The 14956-nt window shown below is 47.8% G+C and overlaps 1 protein-coding gene across 1 annotated transcript in view; it reads right to left on the bottom strand.

The window, feature by feature from the left end:
- Nucleotides 1-13773, bottom strand: part of WDR59 (WD repeat domain 59) — a 42397-nt gene extending 28624 nt beyond the window's left edge. The window contains exons 1-10 of the mRNA XM_009998309.1: nt 13724-13773; nt 11860-11995; nt 8759-8844; nt 7343-7423; nt 5138-5175; nt 4546-4634; nt 3990-4106; nt 3006-3083; nt 1962-2118; nt 267-346 (exon numbers count right to left, since the gene is read on the bottom strand). Of these exons, the coding sequence (XP_009996611.1) occupies nt 267-346; nt 1962-2118; nt 3006-3083; nt 3990-4106; nt 4546-4634; nt 5138-5175; nt 7343-7423; nt 8759-8844; nt 11860-11995; nt 13724-13764 (903 nt within the window). The 5' untranslated portion in view covers nt 13765-13773. The remainder of the gene's footprint in view (nt 1-266; nt 347-1961; nt 2119-3005; nt 3084-3989; nt 4107-4545; nt 4635-5137; nt 5176-7342; nt 7424-8758; nt 8845-11859; nt 11996-13723) is intronic.
- Nucleotides 13774-14956: the final 1183 nt, after the last annotated feature.

Here is a 14956-nt window from a genome sequence, read left to right on the forward strand (position 1 = left end):
AATGCAAGCAGTAATTGCTCTCCACTTTCCCCACATAGCTTGTACACTTACTGTTACACAACCAAGGGACCTTGCACTTCACAGAGCTTTTGAGGCACAGAGACCTCACAGGTCTCCTTGGGGATGTTTCTGGGCTGGAGCTGAGGAGGAAAGTGAAGCAGCTCTGTGTCTGCAGCTCTGGGATACCTGAGGAGCAACTGGGAGCGTGAGGAAAGGGAAGTGAATCCAGAACAGCCTACAGTTGGGGAGCAAACACATTTACACACCCTCTGCAGCTGAGAGTCAATCCGCCACATCCGCAGAGTCTGATCCCGGGACCACGTCACCAGCTGGTAATCTTTGGAACCTAAAAAGGACAGGGACAACTTGCAGACCCTGCTAAAAACAGAGACCATCTCAGCCCTGCACTTGGCATACCCAGATTCCAGCAAGGAGACCCAACAGCCAAGATACTGAACCAAAAGGCAGAGTGAGTCCTGGTTCACTCCGACCTGACCTGGGGGCTTTTAGTCTTGCCCTGCACCAGGGCCACCACACCCCTGCATGGGGTATAATTCCCATGGGAAAAGGAGGAAGGAAATAAAATGTGGTTCATGAAACTTCCTTCAAACTCTACTCCAACACTTATTTAAGCAGAAGGAATCATCCAGTTCCAAACCAGCTTGATTTATTTTTTTTTTATATAAGTAGAAAATCGAAACACCTTTTAGTTCATCATAGAGTTTGAAGTGTTTTGAAACATTTCTAAGCTAAGAGAAGCTGCTTCTACCCTCCCCCCTTTTTCCTTCTCAGACTTGGATCAAGCCAAGACAAGCTCAGGTTGTAATGAAATCTATCCAGCCACATACTATCTGTCAACAGATGAAGGTACACAGACTTATTTATGCCCATGTTTAGGCCTTGTGATACAGTTTGAATTTCCCCTTGTCCAGCAGCTGCTGCATTTGGGAATTTGCTGCTGCACAGCTGCTTCCTCCACACCCCTGCTGAGGCACAGGGGCTAAATCCAGTCCTGTGGAAAGAGATCTGTGCTATCTTGGTTGTCTCTGCATTGAACCTGACTTGGAATGCTGGTATGATGGATTTATGTTGCTGGAGATGAGCATGACTTGCAGGCTCAGATATATTAACTCAGCTCACACTGTGGTTCAAACTTGCTTGAATTCACAAGCTTGGACTGTGCCTCCAGATCCCAACACTGTTTTACACCACTTCTCTCTTTTTGAAAGAGGAAAAGCAAGGTCATGAGAAGGTGATGACTGAACTGAATCACCCCAGCAGCTGGTAGCAGAGGGTTGGACCAGAATTTTTACACAGCCCTGCAAAGCAGCACAAGTGACACCAAAGCTTCTTCTGTCCATGGCAGCTGAGGTGCTGGAAACAAAGCTGTGCTCTGTGTGCTCCAGCATGGAATCTCCTATATTTAGCTGCCTGCACTGGAAAATTTAGTCAGGACTGAACTCAAACAGCAGCAGCTTCTTTGTGCCACACTCTTCCTCCCCTGATTTTGCAAGCACACAGATAAGGTGGGTTGGCCAGGTCTGTGGTCTGGGACACACTGGGGGCTGCTGCTGGAGGCAGAGGGGTTAACTGGTCAGTCTGCAGCTTTGAGCAGGGAAGGGAACTTGCACTCCTGCACCCAGCTAATAGTTTGGACAGTTTATTCCAAGAGGTCCATTTAAAAATAGACTCACAGGAGAGTGGAAGCAATTAAGAATCATCATTGACCTACTCAGCTTTGTTAGCAGGGAAACAACAGGACAATGCTTGTGTGGGCAGTGCCAAAAAACAAGTACAACACAGCTGTAACTTGGAGGGAGGGCATGAAAACACCAGGAATTACTCCAAAGACAGACAAGACTGAAATGGTGACAGCATAAGCATCATAGCCAGGCCTCCACACCCCTGGTTAGCCCATGGCTGCAGCACAGGGGAGAGGACACACCCAGCCCTGAACTCACCTTCCTTCTGCTTCCTCCACTGAAACTCCAGCACCACATCATCATGTCCCACAAAAGTGTGGACAGGTGTGTTCAAGTCAAAGACATTCCAGAGGAGAAGACTGTTCTCTCGTCGGAGCTGGGGGACCATCACTGTCACCAGCCCATTGCTGAAAGGCTTGAGAGGAAAAAAAAAAACCCTTCCAGTTAGCCCTGGGGGATTCTGCTCCCATCCTCTCTTAATTTTTCCCTTTTCCCAGCAACAAGAATGGATTTTAAAGGAGCTCAACACAAAACAGAACTAGGCCTAGAACTGGGAGGGTCCAAGAAAATGGCTGTGCAAAACTAGTCTCTTACAAGGGATAAGATGCAGCACACTGAGATATTCAATGCAGCTCAAGATTAATAATTCCTTTCTGCTGCTTCCTCACTCTGCAGCTGTGAGGCTGGAGGGTTTTCACCTTTGTCTTTTCATGAGATCCTTACACCAGTTTGCCTGGAGCTGCAAGAACTTCTCAGGGGTCACAGTGCTCAGAGGAACTCTGGAAACCAGTCCTGCATCCCCACCAGAGGGATGAGGAAAGGGGATCAAAGACACAAGGCACAGCACTGGCTTCAGGCCACCTTCAGGTGTCAGGGGAAGAGGATGGGTATGACTGATGTGAAGAGCCTTAGCTCTTAGGTGGATGGGTGCTTGATTTCTAAAAGGGAGATCTGACATAGCCCAGTGTGGCATGCTTGATAACTTTGAGACTCAGAAGGCAGAAGACCCCTGCCACAGGTACTGAAAAGAAAAACAGGACAAGAGCAGCAGCCACTTTCTGAGCCACCTGCACCTGAGTTTCCCCCCCCTAGGAGGACAATGCCTCAGACTGGGATCTCACACTGCTGCTCATTCCTTCTCCTGAGTGCCACCATTGCAGACACTGCTTTGCTGGGCCTTTTAAGCACCAAAAAGGGATTTTTAAAATCAACGTAAGCATGTCCAGCAGAAGAACTGGTGAGAAGCCCTTCAACAGTTCTTTATTTCATGTCTCCAAGTGCAAGTGGGGCTGACTCACTCACCGTGTACCTTGCCTTCCAGACAGGAACCTGGCAGGGAAGGATGTTGAGGTATTTCCGAGGCTGCCGGTAATCCCAGAACTTCAAAAAGGCCCCAAAACACACAAAAAAGACAAGCAAAGAGTCAGCTGGCTATACTTTCAGGCAGCAGTTTGCCACGTGGCTTGCAGACAGAGCAACAATCATGCCAGGGTGCCTGCAGCATCATTAGCAATGCCATTCATGAAGAGCAGAGCTGGCCCCAAATGCCAAACCCCCAAAGCACCAGCATCTGGCAGCAACGCCCCAATGTGTGACTTGGGGTCACAGTCACAGTGATCAGAGCTTGAGTCATTAAAGCAGGGAGACAGGCAGCCTGTTTGGGCTTTCAGAGCTCCAAGGCACCCTGCAGGCTGCCAGCCCAGACTGGAGGCAGGCCCACCCTGCTGTTACTGCTAATTTGGTAATGAAGAATCTAACCTTTTGCTTTGCTAGAACACACACCAATTGCACTTGCCTTGGAGCTCAGCTAAATGTGAGCTAACTCCATCTGGCTGTCATACAAGGCCCACTGTCCCCCCTGTACCCCAAGCAAAAGACCCTGCACAGCAATGCTTGCAGACAGTCTCTTACTGATCACCCAAACATGAGTTTGGGAACCCCAGGGATATCTCTCCCCAAGTTGCTGTAGGCAGTTTGAGGCTGGTAACACTGATTTTTGGGGAGAAGGCTCTTCTGGCATGTGTGGCCAGCTCCCTTCTGGCAAGCAACAGGCAGAGGTGGCTGTTTGCAGCTTCAGTACTACCCAAACCACCACCAGAGATGTGGCAAATATATGTGCACCCATCCTGCAGTGACTGGTCTGTTAGCACAGCCTTAGCCCAACACAGAAATTGGAAAATAAGGATTCAGAAGTCACCACTGGCAAGCAGTCCCCAAGAGCTGAGCAGTCACAGAAAGCCATCTGCTCCACCATCCTGACATCTCCCAAGCAGAGGTCACACTTACCCTGACAGAGTTGTCTTGGCTGGAAGTGGCCAAGGTATATTCATTGTCAGGATGCCAATCCAGACCATGGATTTTGGAGAGATGAGCTGCCAAGTACTCTACTGCAGTGCTGGGTTTCTGCAAGGAGAGACATTTTCCTTCTCAGCACAGGAAATCTGTTCTAGTTCTTTGGCTTCGAGAGACATTTGAACAAGGGCAAGAGGCAGAACAACCTCCTGCTGGGGAAAAGCAAGCAGCTCAACAGAAAGAACTGAAAAGGTCCTGTGAAGGTGTGGTCAATTCCAGTCACCAAGTGCAGCCCTGAACTACACTTCATACTCAGTAAAATAGCCAAGTATTATGAGATTGAAAGCAAAATGCTAAAGGGAAAGGTTTCTGGGGAAGGTTTTCTACATGGTCTCTTCAGGCTCCCAATTCCCTCCAGTTTAAGTCAACCCACAAGAGAGATTTGGGATAAAGCAGGACATTTTTCCTCAGTATTTGTCTGTGAGCAGAGGGATGTCTGTATTAACTAAGTGGGAATACACACAGGCTGCTGCAGAGCCTCTCAACTCACCCTTTTGTCCCAAATCCGGACATCCCCATCATGGCTTGTTGCTAAACAGTTGGCATTTTTCTTGTTCCATTTGACCTGGGAAGCTCCAGCTGCAGCACAAACAAGAGCAGATCAAAACAAGCAATTCCAAAGTTGCACAACAGACCCTTGAGCTGGGCTTGGGAGGTGCTGTTCTTAGCAGAGGAAAAGCAGTTCAAGAGGAAAGATTCCCCAGAAGCCAGCAGGAAATGAAAAGTATTAACTCCCATTTCCTCAGCTTAAGTGTTTTGTGTCCTGAGGACCTCAAAGCAAAAAAAAAAAAAGTGCCCCAGTTACATGCCTAGAGATCTATATTGCAGTTTACAGCCACAGGTTGGACCTGATTAAACTACTCAAGTCCATGAGCTCAGATGGAGCAACTTACTCCAGATAAGAGCTGCAGGTTCACCACCTCCCTCCCAAAACCTTTCTGTTTTCATTCAAGCTATTCTAAGGATTGTTTCATGTCTCCCCAACATATTCAGCCTCAGAGCATGGAGGGAGGAAGAGCAGCAGGGACACAGGACACTGCATACAGGTATTAAACAATGTATCACACACATGCCATACTTACCAACTGCAGAGAGTGAGACTGTAGGCTTCCTGGTGTCCCTGAAACATAATATGGCTGATGTGAGCACAACCCAGCAGGTCCAGCCTCCCCACTGAGCTCCTTGCTAATCTTATTGCTGCCTCTTGGGAGCTCATGTGCCTTCTGCTTACCAAAATACACCACATGAAAGGGAAGAAAGGTGACCTGCTGGAGGTGCAACAGCCAGTCTGGTTTGTCACCACACACAGCAGCAAGTTTAGGACATAGGTTGGGGTTGGAAGGGACCAGAGGGAGGAGAAATGTGCACAGGGTGGCTTGTTGCAGCTGGGCAGGCAAGGCAACACTGGGCTCATAAAGCACTGTTGCAGAAAGCAACAAAAAAAGCCTTTCCCAGGAGGATTAGAAGGAAAAGAGCTGTGGAAAAACTCAACAAAAGCCACTGATGTGTTTCTCAAACCCCTGCAGACCATGATTGAAGGCAGATGGAGCAGCAACTGCAGTGCAAGAACCTCATGTCCTGCATGTAACCAGGAAATCAGGAAGAAATGAGCCCAGCTGTGGGAAGGCTCTGAAGACCAAATTCTGAGGTGGCAGAAGGCAGTGCAGCACCATGGCAACTCCAAGCAGCCAGGACATGGAACAAGGCAATAATTCATTCCTTGGCCTTAGCTCCTCAGGAATTCACCTGCCCTCCCATGAAAAATGCCTGTGAATATAAGGAATATTGTCTGCAGCTTCTGGGGAGGGACTTTTGACAAGGACATGTAGCAAGAGGACATGGGATTAAAACTGGAAGAGGGAGACTGAAGTTAGGCATGAGGAGGAAGTTCTTTAGTGTGAGGGTGGTGAGAGCCTGGCCCAGGTTGCCCAGGGAAGCTGTGGCTGCCCCATCCCTGGCAGTGTTGAAGGGCAGGTTGGATGGGGCTTGGAGCAACCTGGGCTGGTGGGAGGTGTCCCTGCCCATGCAGGGTTGGATCTAGATGACCTTTATGGCCCCTTCCAAAACAAACCAGTCTGGGATTCTATGTTTGCTGAAAAGCAGAACATTTTCTGGAATGAACTGTACCTCTCCCTCTAAGAGTTTCCACCTAAAGTTATTTCATATGAAAAATGAAGCAGGAAACCTCCAGCTACCCTTTGGGCAGGGCCACCTCCCTAGGGTATCACCAGAGACAGCCATTTCATCAGCAAGATGTTCACTTGCTGGAGACCAGCAGTCCCAGGACCTCACCACCCCAGCAAGCTCAGAGCCCTTCACAGCACAAGTGGGTTGCAGAGGCTGCCTGAGCAAACATTTCTGGCCAAGTGACACACACAGACAGAAAATGATGGAAGGGCACAGAGTTGAAGCAGGGCTTCCCATAACCAACCTTCAGAGAAACTATTTGTTGCTTGGCACTTAGATAGCATCCCAGGAAAACACAACCAGCAGTTATTGTCTCTCTGTGTCTTTTAATTACACATTAATAATATATAGTCATTCTCAAGCACCATTTAACTAAGGATCTAAGTGCTTCATAGGAGCTAAACAAGCCTCAGGGTAGCCTGGTGCAGTGGGGTTATACAATTATCCTGCTATTATAACTGAGCAAAGGAGGCAGAGAGGAACAAAGTGACTTGCCAGGGGTCATAAAAAGTTGCTGTGCAGCCAGCAAGAGATCCCAGCAGTCCCAGTGCCAACTCCTTGCTTCCCAGGTCTAAAATGTGGAGTTTTAGTACTGGTGGGTTTGGAAAGATTTGTTACTCTGAAATGACTCATGATAGAAAGCACCAGGAAGCAAGGGAAGGCATGAACAGGAAAAGCTTCCTGAATTCCACTGCCAGTCTTCCCATCACTGAGGGAAAAATCAGCAACAACCACTGAATTCCATGGAAATTGGCTGCAGGATCATGAAATAGTGCTCATTCATTCAGCTGAAAAAAAAAACCCAGCAGGTGGAGAAACACCCTTGGGTTCCAGGAAAAGCTCCAGAGGAAGATCTGAAGAGGGCAGGGAGTGAAGCCAGTTGGTATTTTCAACCAGGAGCATGGCAGTGGCTTAATCACACCATTTTCCTGCCCTTCTGAACTGGTTTGAAAATAGGGAACAGATCTTTGGGATCATGGGAAGCAGATGAAGCCCACCAGTGAGCAACAGCCATCAGTGCATGCTTTGCCCTGCAAGCTGCTAATCATGGAAAGGAGTCCACCTAATTCCCTGCAGTGCAGAAACACCCTGATTCTTACCTGATGTCCCAGATGTAGATGTAGGTGTCAACAGAACTGGTGACCAGCAGGTCTGGCTCAAATACTGCCCAGTCCAAGTCACTGCAAGTGCAAAATAATCACAGTAGGTCAGCAAAGAAAAGCACACACACTTTGCATCAACTTCTCACCAGCCCTCAGGGCACTTCTCCCAACAAATTCACAGCCTCTCCATAACACCTACTGGAAATTTTTTAGTAAAAAGCAAGATCTTGATCATTTCTCTAAGTAAATTCCAAGAAGCAATGGAATGCTTCTGAGCAAATTCCAGTGAAGCACCCTCCTAGCCCTGACCCTTCCAGCTATGGTGGATGTGGACACTGTCTCAGGGAGTTCCCAGTCACCACACACCCTGGGATGCCCTCCTGTTGGGCTCAGCACTGTCCTGAGACACCAACAGTCTCCAGTCAGCCCTTGCAAGGGCTGAAATTACTTTCCACAGTCAGGAGCTGGAGTAAAAATAATCTTTCACTTGCATTTCCAGCCCAGCACTAAAACACACCCCTAGAACCAGAAGCTGAAGTCTCCCCTGCACCACCATAACACTCTGAACTTGATCTTTGGGATTACATTCCTTTAATTAGACTGCTATCACACAGAAAGACAGCTGGGATTCAATTTAATAAACATGCTGGTTCCCAGATGATGGCTGCTGCTCATTACAAGGACAGCAACCTAAGGCAGCGACACTGGAGCCATCAAATGCTGATATACTGGGGGATGAGCAGCTTCACATCTGTCTTCTCCAAATGGGAAGGCAAGACAGTCCAGAAAAGCTAGTGACAACAGGCTCAGAGCAGAGCCTGAGGAGGGCCAGGACCAAAACATCCACCTTCCATGAAACAACCCATGGTTTTATGAAGCTTTCCTGGTAGTCAACAAGAGCACTTTCCTTCACTGAGCACTGCTCTAAATATTAAGCTGTAGCCAGATGGATCAGACTGACCAGATACAAACCAGCACCCTGCAGCAGGTCATCTTCCCCAAGATGTATTTATTCTTCCTTTATCCCTGTCACTCCCTCCTTGCTGAATTTGGATTTAAAAATCTTTTTAGGGGCGCATGACAGTCAAATTGGAGTATTTGTATAGCATGGAAAGTGAATTTCATGTCATGTGCCTGGTTAGGGGCAATGGGCACAAGCTGGAGCACAGGAGGGTTAAGTTAAACATAAGGAGAAGGTACTTGGAGGGAGGCAGAGCCCTGGGCCAGGCTGCCCAGAGAGGTGGTGGAGCCTCCTTCTCTGGAGTCATCCCAGCCCCACCTGGATGTGTTCCTGTGGGATCTGCTGTAGGTGATCCTGCTCTAGCAGAGGGTTGGACTAGACAATCTGCAGAGGTCCCTTCCAGCCCCCACCACTCTGTCTTCCATCCAGTTTTTCCATCACTTGCTCCTCACCTGATCACACGTGTGTGTCCTTGCAGTGAGGTGCAAACTTCACCATTACCTTCCTTCCACTTGTACAGGTCAACTCGTTGATTGCTCTGAAATGAGATGGAAGAAAAGAGACAGGGTCAGGGGAACAAGGTTGGGCAGGAATCCATGTGGCAGGTCCACATCCCCTTCTCTCTAAACAACCCCAGTTACCAAGGAGTTACCCTGTGCTTAGCAAAGTCCTTGCCCAAAGCAGGAGAGCAGAGATGAACCTACAGGCTGTGAGGACTTGTCCAAAGCTCACACTTTGATTACACCCACTTAAAAACAGAGACAAACAAGAATGGGAGAAAAAAACCAAACAAACAACCCCACAAAATCACATTGCAAAATGTTTCCACAAAATAATGTTCTCAGAGCTTTTATTTCCTAACAACATGCCTTAACTGCAGGCAACAGGCAGCCAAAGTTTCTCAGCAGGAGTCCCCTGCCAGTCTGTTCAGATTAACAACTGGAGTTTTCAGGGAGGGGGGGGTGACAGATCACCATTGGTCCTTGTCACCTCTCCCTCAGTTCCCTTCTGGGATAATCAGGGCCACTGCCAAACAGGAATGATACAGTCTAATGGCTTCAAGGTCACCTCCTTGAGGGTACTTCCATCCTTGCCAGCCCAGGAACAAAAAGCTTTAAGTGCTTATCACTAACTGTAAACCACAGGAGCAACCAGATGAATCAATGACATTATTTAGGGCTTCTTCACCAATTCCAGAAATAAATCCTCCCCCAAATGCAGCCACACAAAGTTACTTGAAAGTAGTTTATGTTTATCTTCTGCTTCAATTCAGGGCTCATTTCAGCCCAGGCAAACTCTCATCTTTCTGGGGCAGGAATTGCCTTTTTGGGGCATGCACAGCACCAAGCAGAGTGGGGTTTGGGCCACGACTGAAAACTCATGTTGATTTTAAAAAAACAGAAATAAAACCACTTCAAAATTTAACCTTCATTACCCCTCATTTTCCAACTTCCAGGTAGATAGAGAGAAAACTTAGCTAACTTTTTTTTTGTTTGTTTTTTACCCCAAAGCTTGAAAGTATTTATGTTTATCTTCGGCTTCATTTCAGGGCTCATTTCAGCCCAGCCAAACTCTCATCTTTCTGGGGCAGGAATTGCCTTTTTGGGGCATGCACAGCACCAAGCAGAGTGGGGTTTGGGCCACGACTGAAAACTCATGTTGATTTTAAAAAAACAGAAATAAAACCACTTCAAATTTTAACCTTCATTACCCCTCATTTTCCAACTTCCAGGTAGATAGAGAGAAAACTTAGCTAACTTTTTTTTTGTTTGTTTTTTACCCCAAAGCTGCTTGATTTGAATATGAACTTGCAGATGGATAAAACACTCCAGCCTTCCCTGAAATGGAAGATCTCCTCCCAGCTCAGCAATAATATATGACATTTTCCTAATAGCTCACAGCAGGGATGCACAAGAGCTCAGGACAAGGAAAACTTCTTGCATGCTTCTCATTGACAGAAGGATTTACAAGGGTAGAGTGAAATTACCCAAGCGGATTTATCCAGGACTCCAGGGCTGATGCTACAAGACAAGGATCACCAGAGTTTTACAGACTCCTGGTGGGACACAACACTTGGAAAATGCTGCCTGTACCACCAGGTGTGAGAGAATGACAGCTCCTTCCAGCATAGTTTTCTTAGAATATGTGCTTCTTGTGAAAAGTATCAGCATATGCCTCCAACAATTTCATCACCCTCTCAGTTCTAGCATTTGTGACCACACAAAAGAAGTGACATGGATCTAGGATGGGAAACAATGGCATTTCTGAAACAACAGCTTAGGAGTCCTCAGAAATGTGCTTGAGCCAGAGGGCAGACACAGCCAAGCACAGCAAGGGGACTTTTTTTTTTAGCTCCTTTCCACAAGAGCTGAAACAAGAAGCCCAAGGACAGACTTCCCCTCTGCCTGCACAACTTCCAATTGACTGATCTGCAAACCAGGTGAAGCTGCTGGCAAACAGGATGGCAATATTTTCCACTCCTTTTCCATCCACAGGCACCTTTAACTTGTCACTCATGTATGAGAGCTGGGAGGAGACAGGCTGGGGTATGTCAGAGAGCAAAAAAAAGGCTTCTAACTGCCTACACCAGTCCACTCTCAAGCCTGCCTTCAATTTCAATCACAGCCAGTCCAGGAAGCAAAAGGAACAGAAATCCCAGGAAATCACCTTCACCTAAATGTTTTCTCAAAAAAAAGTTTAAAAATAGATGGAACTTCTCTAACCCCAGTTATTCCAGGACTCTCAGGCTATAAAAGCAGATACAACACAGCAGCAAAGGCACCTCATGATGAGGGAATGTTTTCTCAAAAAAAAGTTAAAAAGTAGATGGAACTTCTCTAACCCCAGTTATCCCAGGACTCTCAGGCTATAAAAGCAGATGCAACACAGCAGCAAAGGCACCTCATGATGAGGACAGTGAGGACAGTGCTGGTTGCTGCAGGGCTGTGGTTGATGGCTTAGACTGGTGTAAGCAGGAGCTCAGGGCTCTGCATGAACAAGCTTGATAGAGCCAGGCAAGATCAGAGCTAAAAACTCCACTCAGGTCCCAGATGGCTTCTTCAGACCAGCCTATTTACTCCTCCACACACTGAATAAGAACTCCTCACAGACTTGGTTCCTGCCCATTTGCAAACCTAGATGGTTCCAGTGATGAGCCAGTATTGACTTGTGCTATTTACAGACTGCCTGGTGCACCAGGTCCCATTGGGGAAGGCAGGGAGGTGAAAATAAAACAGAGCAAGACAATCAGTAAGTGCACAAATCTCACAGCAGAATGGAGGTTAGAAGGAGAGCACAACCCCCCTTCCCTATAGAAAAGGACCATTTGGATGCCTGTTTTATTTGGCAAGGTGTTTTGTAAAAGACAAGCAAGCAAAACTGAATTCAACACTGACCAACTCACAACTGAGAACCACCGAGTCCCTGGCAGAAAACCAAGAGCCAAGCTTTGATTTTTGCAAGCTCCAGGAGCCTTCCCACTCTGCAAAAACCCACCCATAGGAGACCAGGGAAGCTCCCTGCTGAGTTCCAGCTTCGAAATGAGTGGACTGACCGAGGCTGCAAAGTAGTAGGCGTAGCTGTCGTGTGGGTTCCACTGCACCGCTCCGATGTCCCACTTGCTCTGCCGGGAGATCTTCCGGTGCCCCTCGTTTGGTGCATCCAAGTTGACTATGTAGAGGAAACGGCGGCTGCAAGACACAGACACAGAGTGGATGTCTCACAGGACTGGTCTCAAAAGCCCAGGCTCACGTGCAGCTGGTGCCTAGAGGACCAAAGAGGTGCAGCATTTGGCAAGACAGATGGATACAGCGCTCCCGAGAACGTTTGACCACACGCTTCCAAAAGGGCTACATTTTTTAAAAATAGGTGAAAAGACAGACTGAAATTGGACAGGATTTGCAAATGTAACAGGTAGCTCAGACCACAGAAAACCTCAGGTCATTAGGATACAGGAGGAAGCACCAGGAAGTGGTGGAAACACATGGAGACATGCTTTGTTGGCTGAAGGCAGCAGAGCCCAGGTGGCACAGGGCTGGGAGCACGAGGCAGGAGCTGCACAGGAGCCAACCTCAGCCTGAGGAGCTGGCTCTGAGCAACAGCTGATCAGCCTTGACAAACCTGGGATGATTCTACCTGGCTGTGTCCCCCCCACACTGCACTGTTTGGGGGGCTTGGTTCCACAGACAGCCCAAGGGCACCTGCACAGAGGTGGCTCAGCTGCAACAGGTTATTAACGTGGGAGGACACAGCACTGATCTGGTTCTGTTAGTTCCCTGAGCTAACCCTACATGCTGCAGAGACATCTTTGCAAGGTGCTAAACCTGAGCTCATACATCCTGCTGGCTGTGGCCAGCTGCTCACAGAGCCAAGCAGGGTAACATTCCCTTCACAGTGCAATTCATCTTAGGAGCACAATGAACAGCTCAGAAATAAATGGGAGACAGATGAACTCTATTGGAAGACCAGCACCAAAACATATTGAACCATATCTCATTAACCACTCCAGCACCACCTGTGTCAGCTGCATAGCAAGAAAGCAGCTGCTCTGAGCACTCTGAACTTTCCCAAAAACACAAAGAACATCTTTGCTGTCTTCCTAGACCAAAGTCCTCAGGGCTGCCTGTTCTAAAGACACTGAAGGCTCCGAGGATCTCACACAGCTTTAAAATAGAAGAGAGAAGTCCTAAAGGGCTGCTGAGCATGCAGAAGCCTGAAAACCATGGACCTGATGTTGAATTGCAGACAGGCCACCCCCAGCTCATTGATGGCCCAAATGGGCAAGCTCTGAAACCATGCAGGTGTAAGGAGATGGAGGCACCAAGCTGGATCCAAACCAGTTGCTGAGCTGGTTATTCCTGCACAGGGCTTCACGTGGAAGCAAGCAAGCCCCCAAGTTGTATCCAAGGACCCATTTCCTCTAAGACTGACCAAAGGTCAGCTCATCCACACAACCCTGAATCTGAAGTGAACAGCCTAATTAGTGTGGTAATTGTGTCACTGAGAGTGGGACAGGAACAGCTGTTAGCAGAGAGAGGTGGCAGCTGAGCAGGCAGCTGCTCCTCTGCCCAAATACACCACAGGAATATTTGGGGTAAATTTTGTCTTCAGGAAATGATTGAATCTATATGTCAAGCAGAATCCAGACAGCACTTCATCATGCTCCACCTCCCACAACTGGATTTGGGAAAGCACCTTTCAGGAAAGCCGTGACAAGATTTTGCTGTGCTGTTGGGCTTTCCAGCCTGTATCCCACAGGAAATGGGGCCCAGAATCCTTCCCATCAAGCCTTGAAAAGAACTCAGCTGCACCTTTCTGCACCCATCCATCAGCCCTTCAATTGAGGTCAGCCTGAAGGTTGCTGATGTGGCTTGTGGCAATGACTGTCACAGGTTTCTAGCGGGGACTGTCACACTCACCCCGAGAGGACTGCGCGCTGTCCCAGGCAATCCACCGACATGGCAGTCGCCTGTGCAGGAGAAAGAGAGAACAAAAGCAAATTACAGCTGTCAGGTCAGCTGCTCAGTCAGACACAGCCCTGGGGAGGAGCTCAGGAAAACCTGCCAGCTCACTGCCAAGGTATAAAGCACTGTGGTTAGAGTCAAGGCTGACATCTGTGAGGGGTGGCAGAAGCAACGCCCCCTTGAAGAGCTGGTGATGGGGTGTAGCAGTTTATTTTCGGGGTGCAGGAGAGCACAGAAAACATCTTTGGTAGAGTAGACTGAAGACAAGACCTGGCAGGCACCATGGCAAGCACTGAGACCTTGCTCCCCCCTGCTATGGCAATCACAGCTGCAGCCTTTCAATCAGCAATCTCTAATAATCCATATTAATCAACCTCTGCTCCTGCTCAGGAGCTTTCTCAGTCTCTTCTCTTTCACTGCAGGGCAAATTTTAATTATATATGTACTGGGAATCAGAAGTACAACCATTTGTGTATGGTTGGTCTCCCAAAAGGAAAGCTGGCTAAGAAGCATCAGAATTTACTTTGGCATTGCTTGTGAAGGCAACTAAGGGAAGTTAAATGCCTTAAGAAGAAAAAAATATAGATTATTTGAACATTATTTTCCTCTCTTTTCACTCTGATCACCTTGTTTAGTTGTCATGAGGATAAAGGAAAATTTTACTTGGAAAGCTGAACAGTTCATCCTATAAACATAGATGTGACTTCAAGGCAGTTTTTAGCCTTCACAGTACAAAACCAGAACATGCCCCACATTCTTCAGACTCACTGCTGTCATCTTCAAAGCTCCCTCCCTGAAGGCTCAGGATGTCTCTGCTGCTGTTTACGACTCTGCTAAGTACCCTCAGTGTGGAGGTAACAAGACTTCAGCATGTCCTGCAGCTAAAAGCATCACTACAACCAGGCAGACAATACAACAACCCCACTTCAGTTCAGTTCAGATCTGACAGGAGAAGAACCATCACAAACCCCTAGGTTTTTTTTTTAAACCAAGGCCCCATCCCCTGCTTGCAAGTGCCCTGACAAAGGGGAAAAAAACACCATCATGGGCTCATTCTTCACTAAAGCCTGAGAGTCCACATAGGAAAGGGCTACAAACACCTGCAGAGCTTCATCAGGAAACCACAATAAACCTCAAAAAATGGACTGCATCCATACCCCAACCAAGATGAGTTCCATCACTTTGGCT

Source organism: Chaetura pelagica, unplaced genomic scaffold (genome assembly GCF_000747805.2).
Source record: "Chaetura pelagica isolate M959 unplaced genomic scaffold, ChaPel_1.0 scaffold125, whole genome shotgun sequence".
NCBI classification, from domain to species: domain Eukaryota; kingdom Metazoa; phylum Chordata; class Aves; order Apodiformes; family Apodidae; genus Chaetura; species Chaetura pelagica.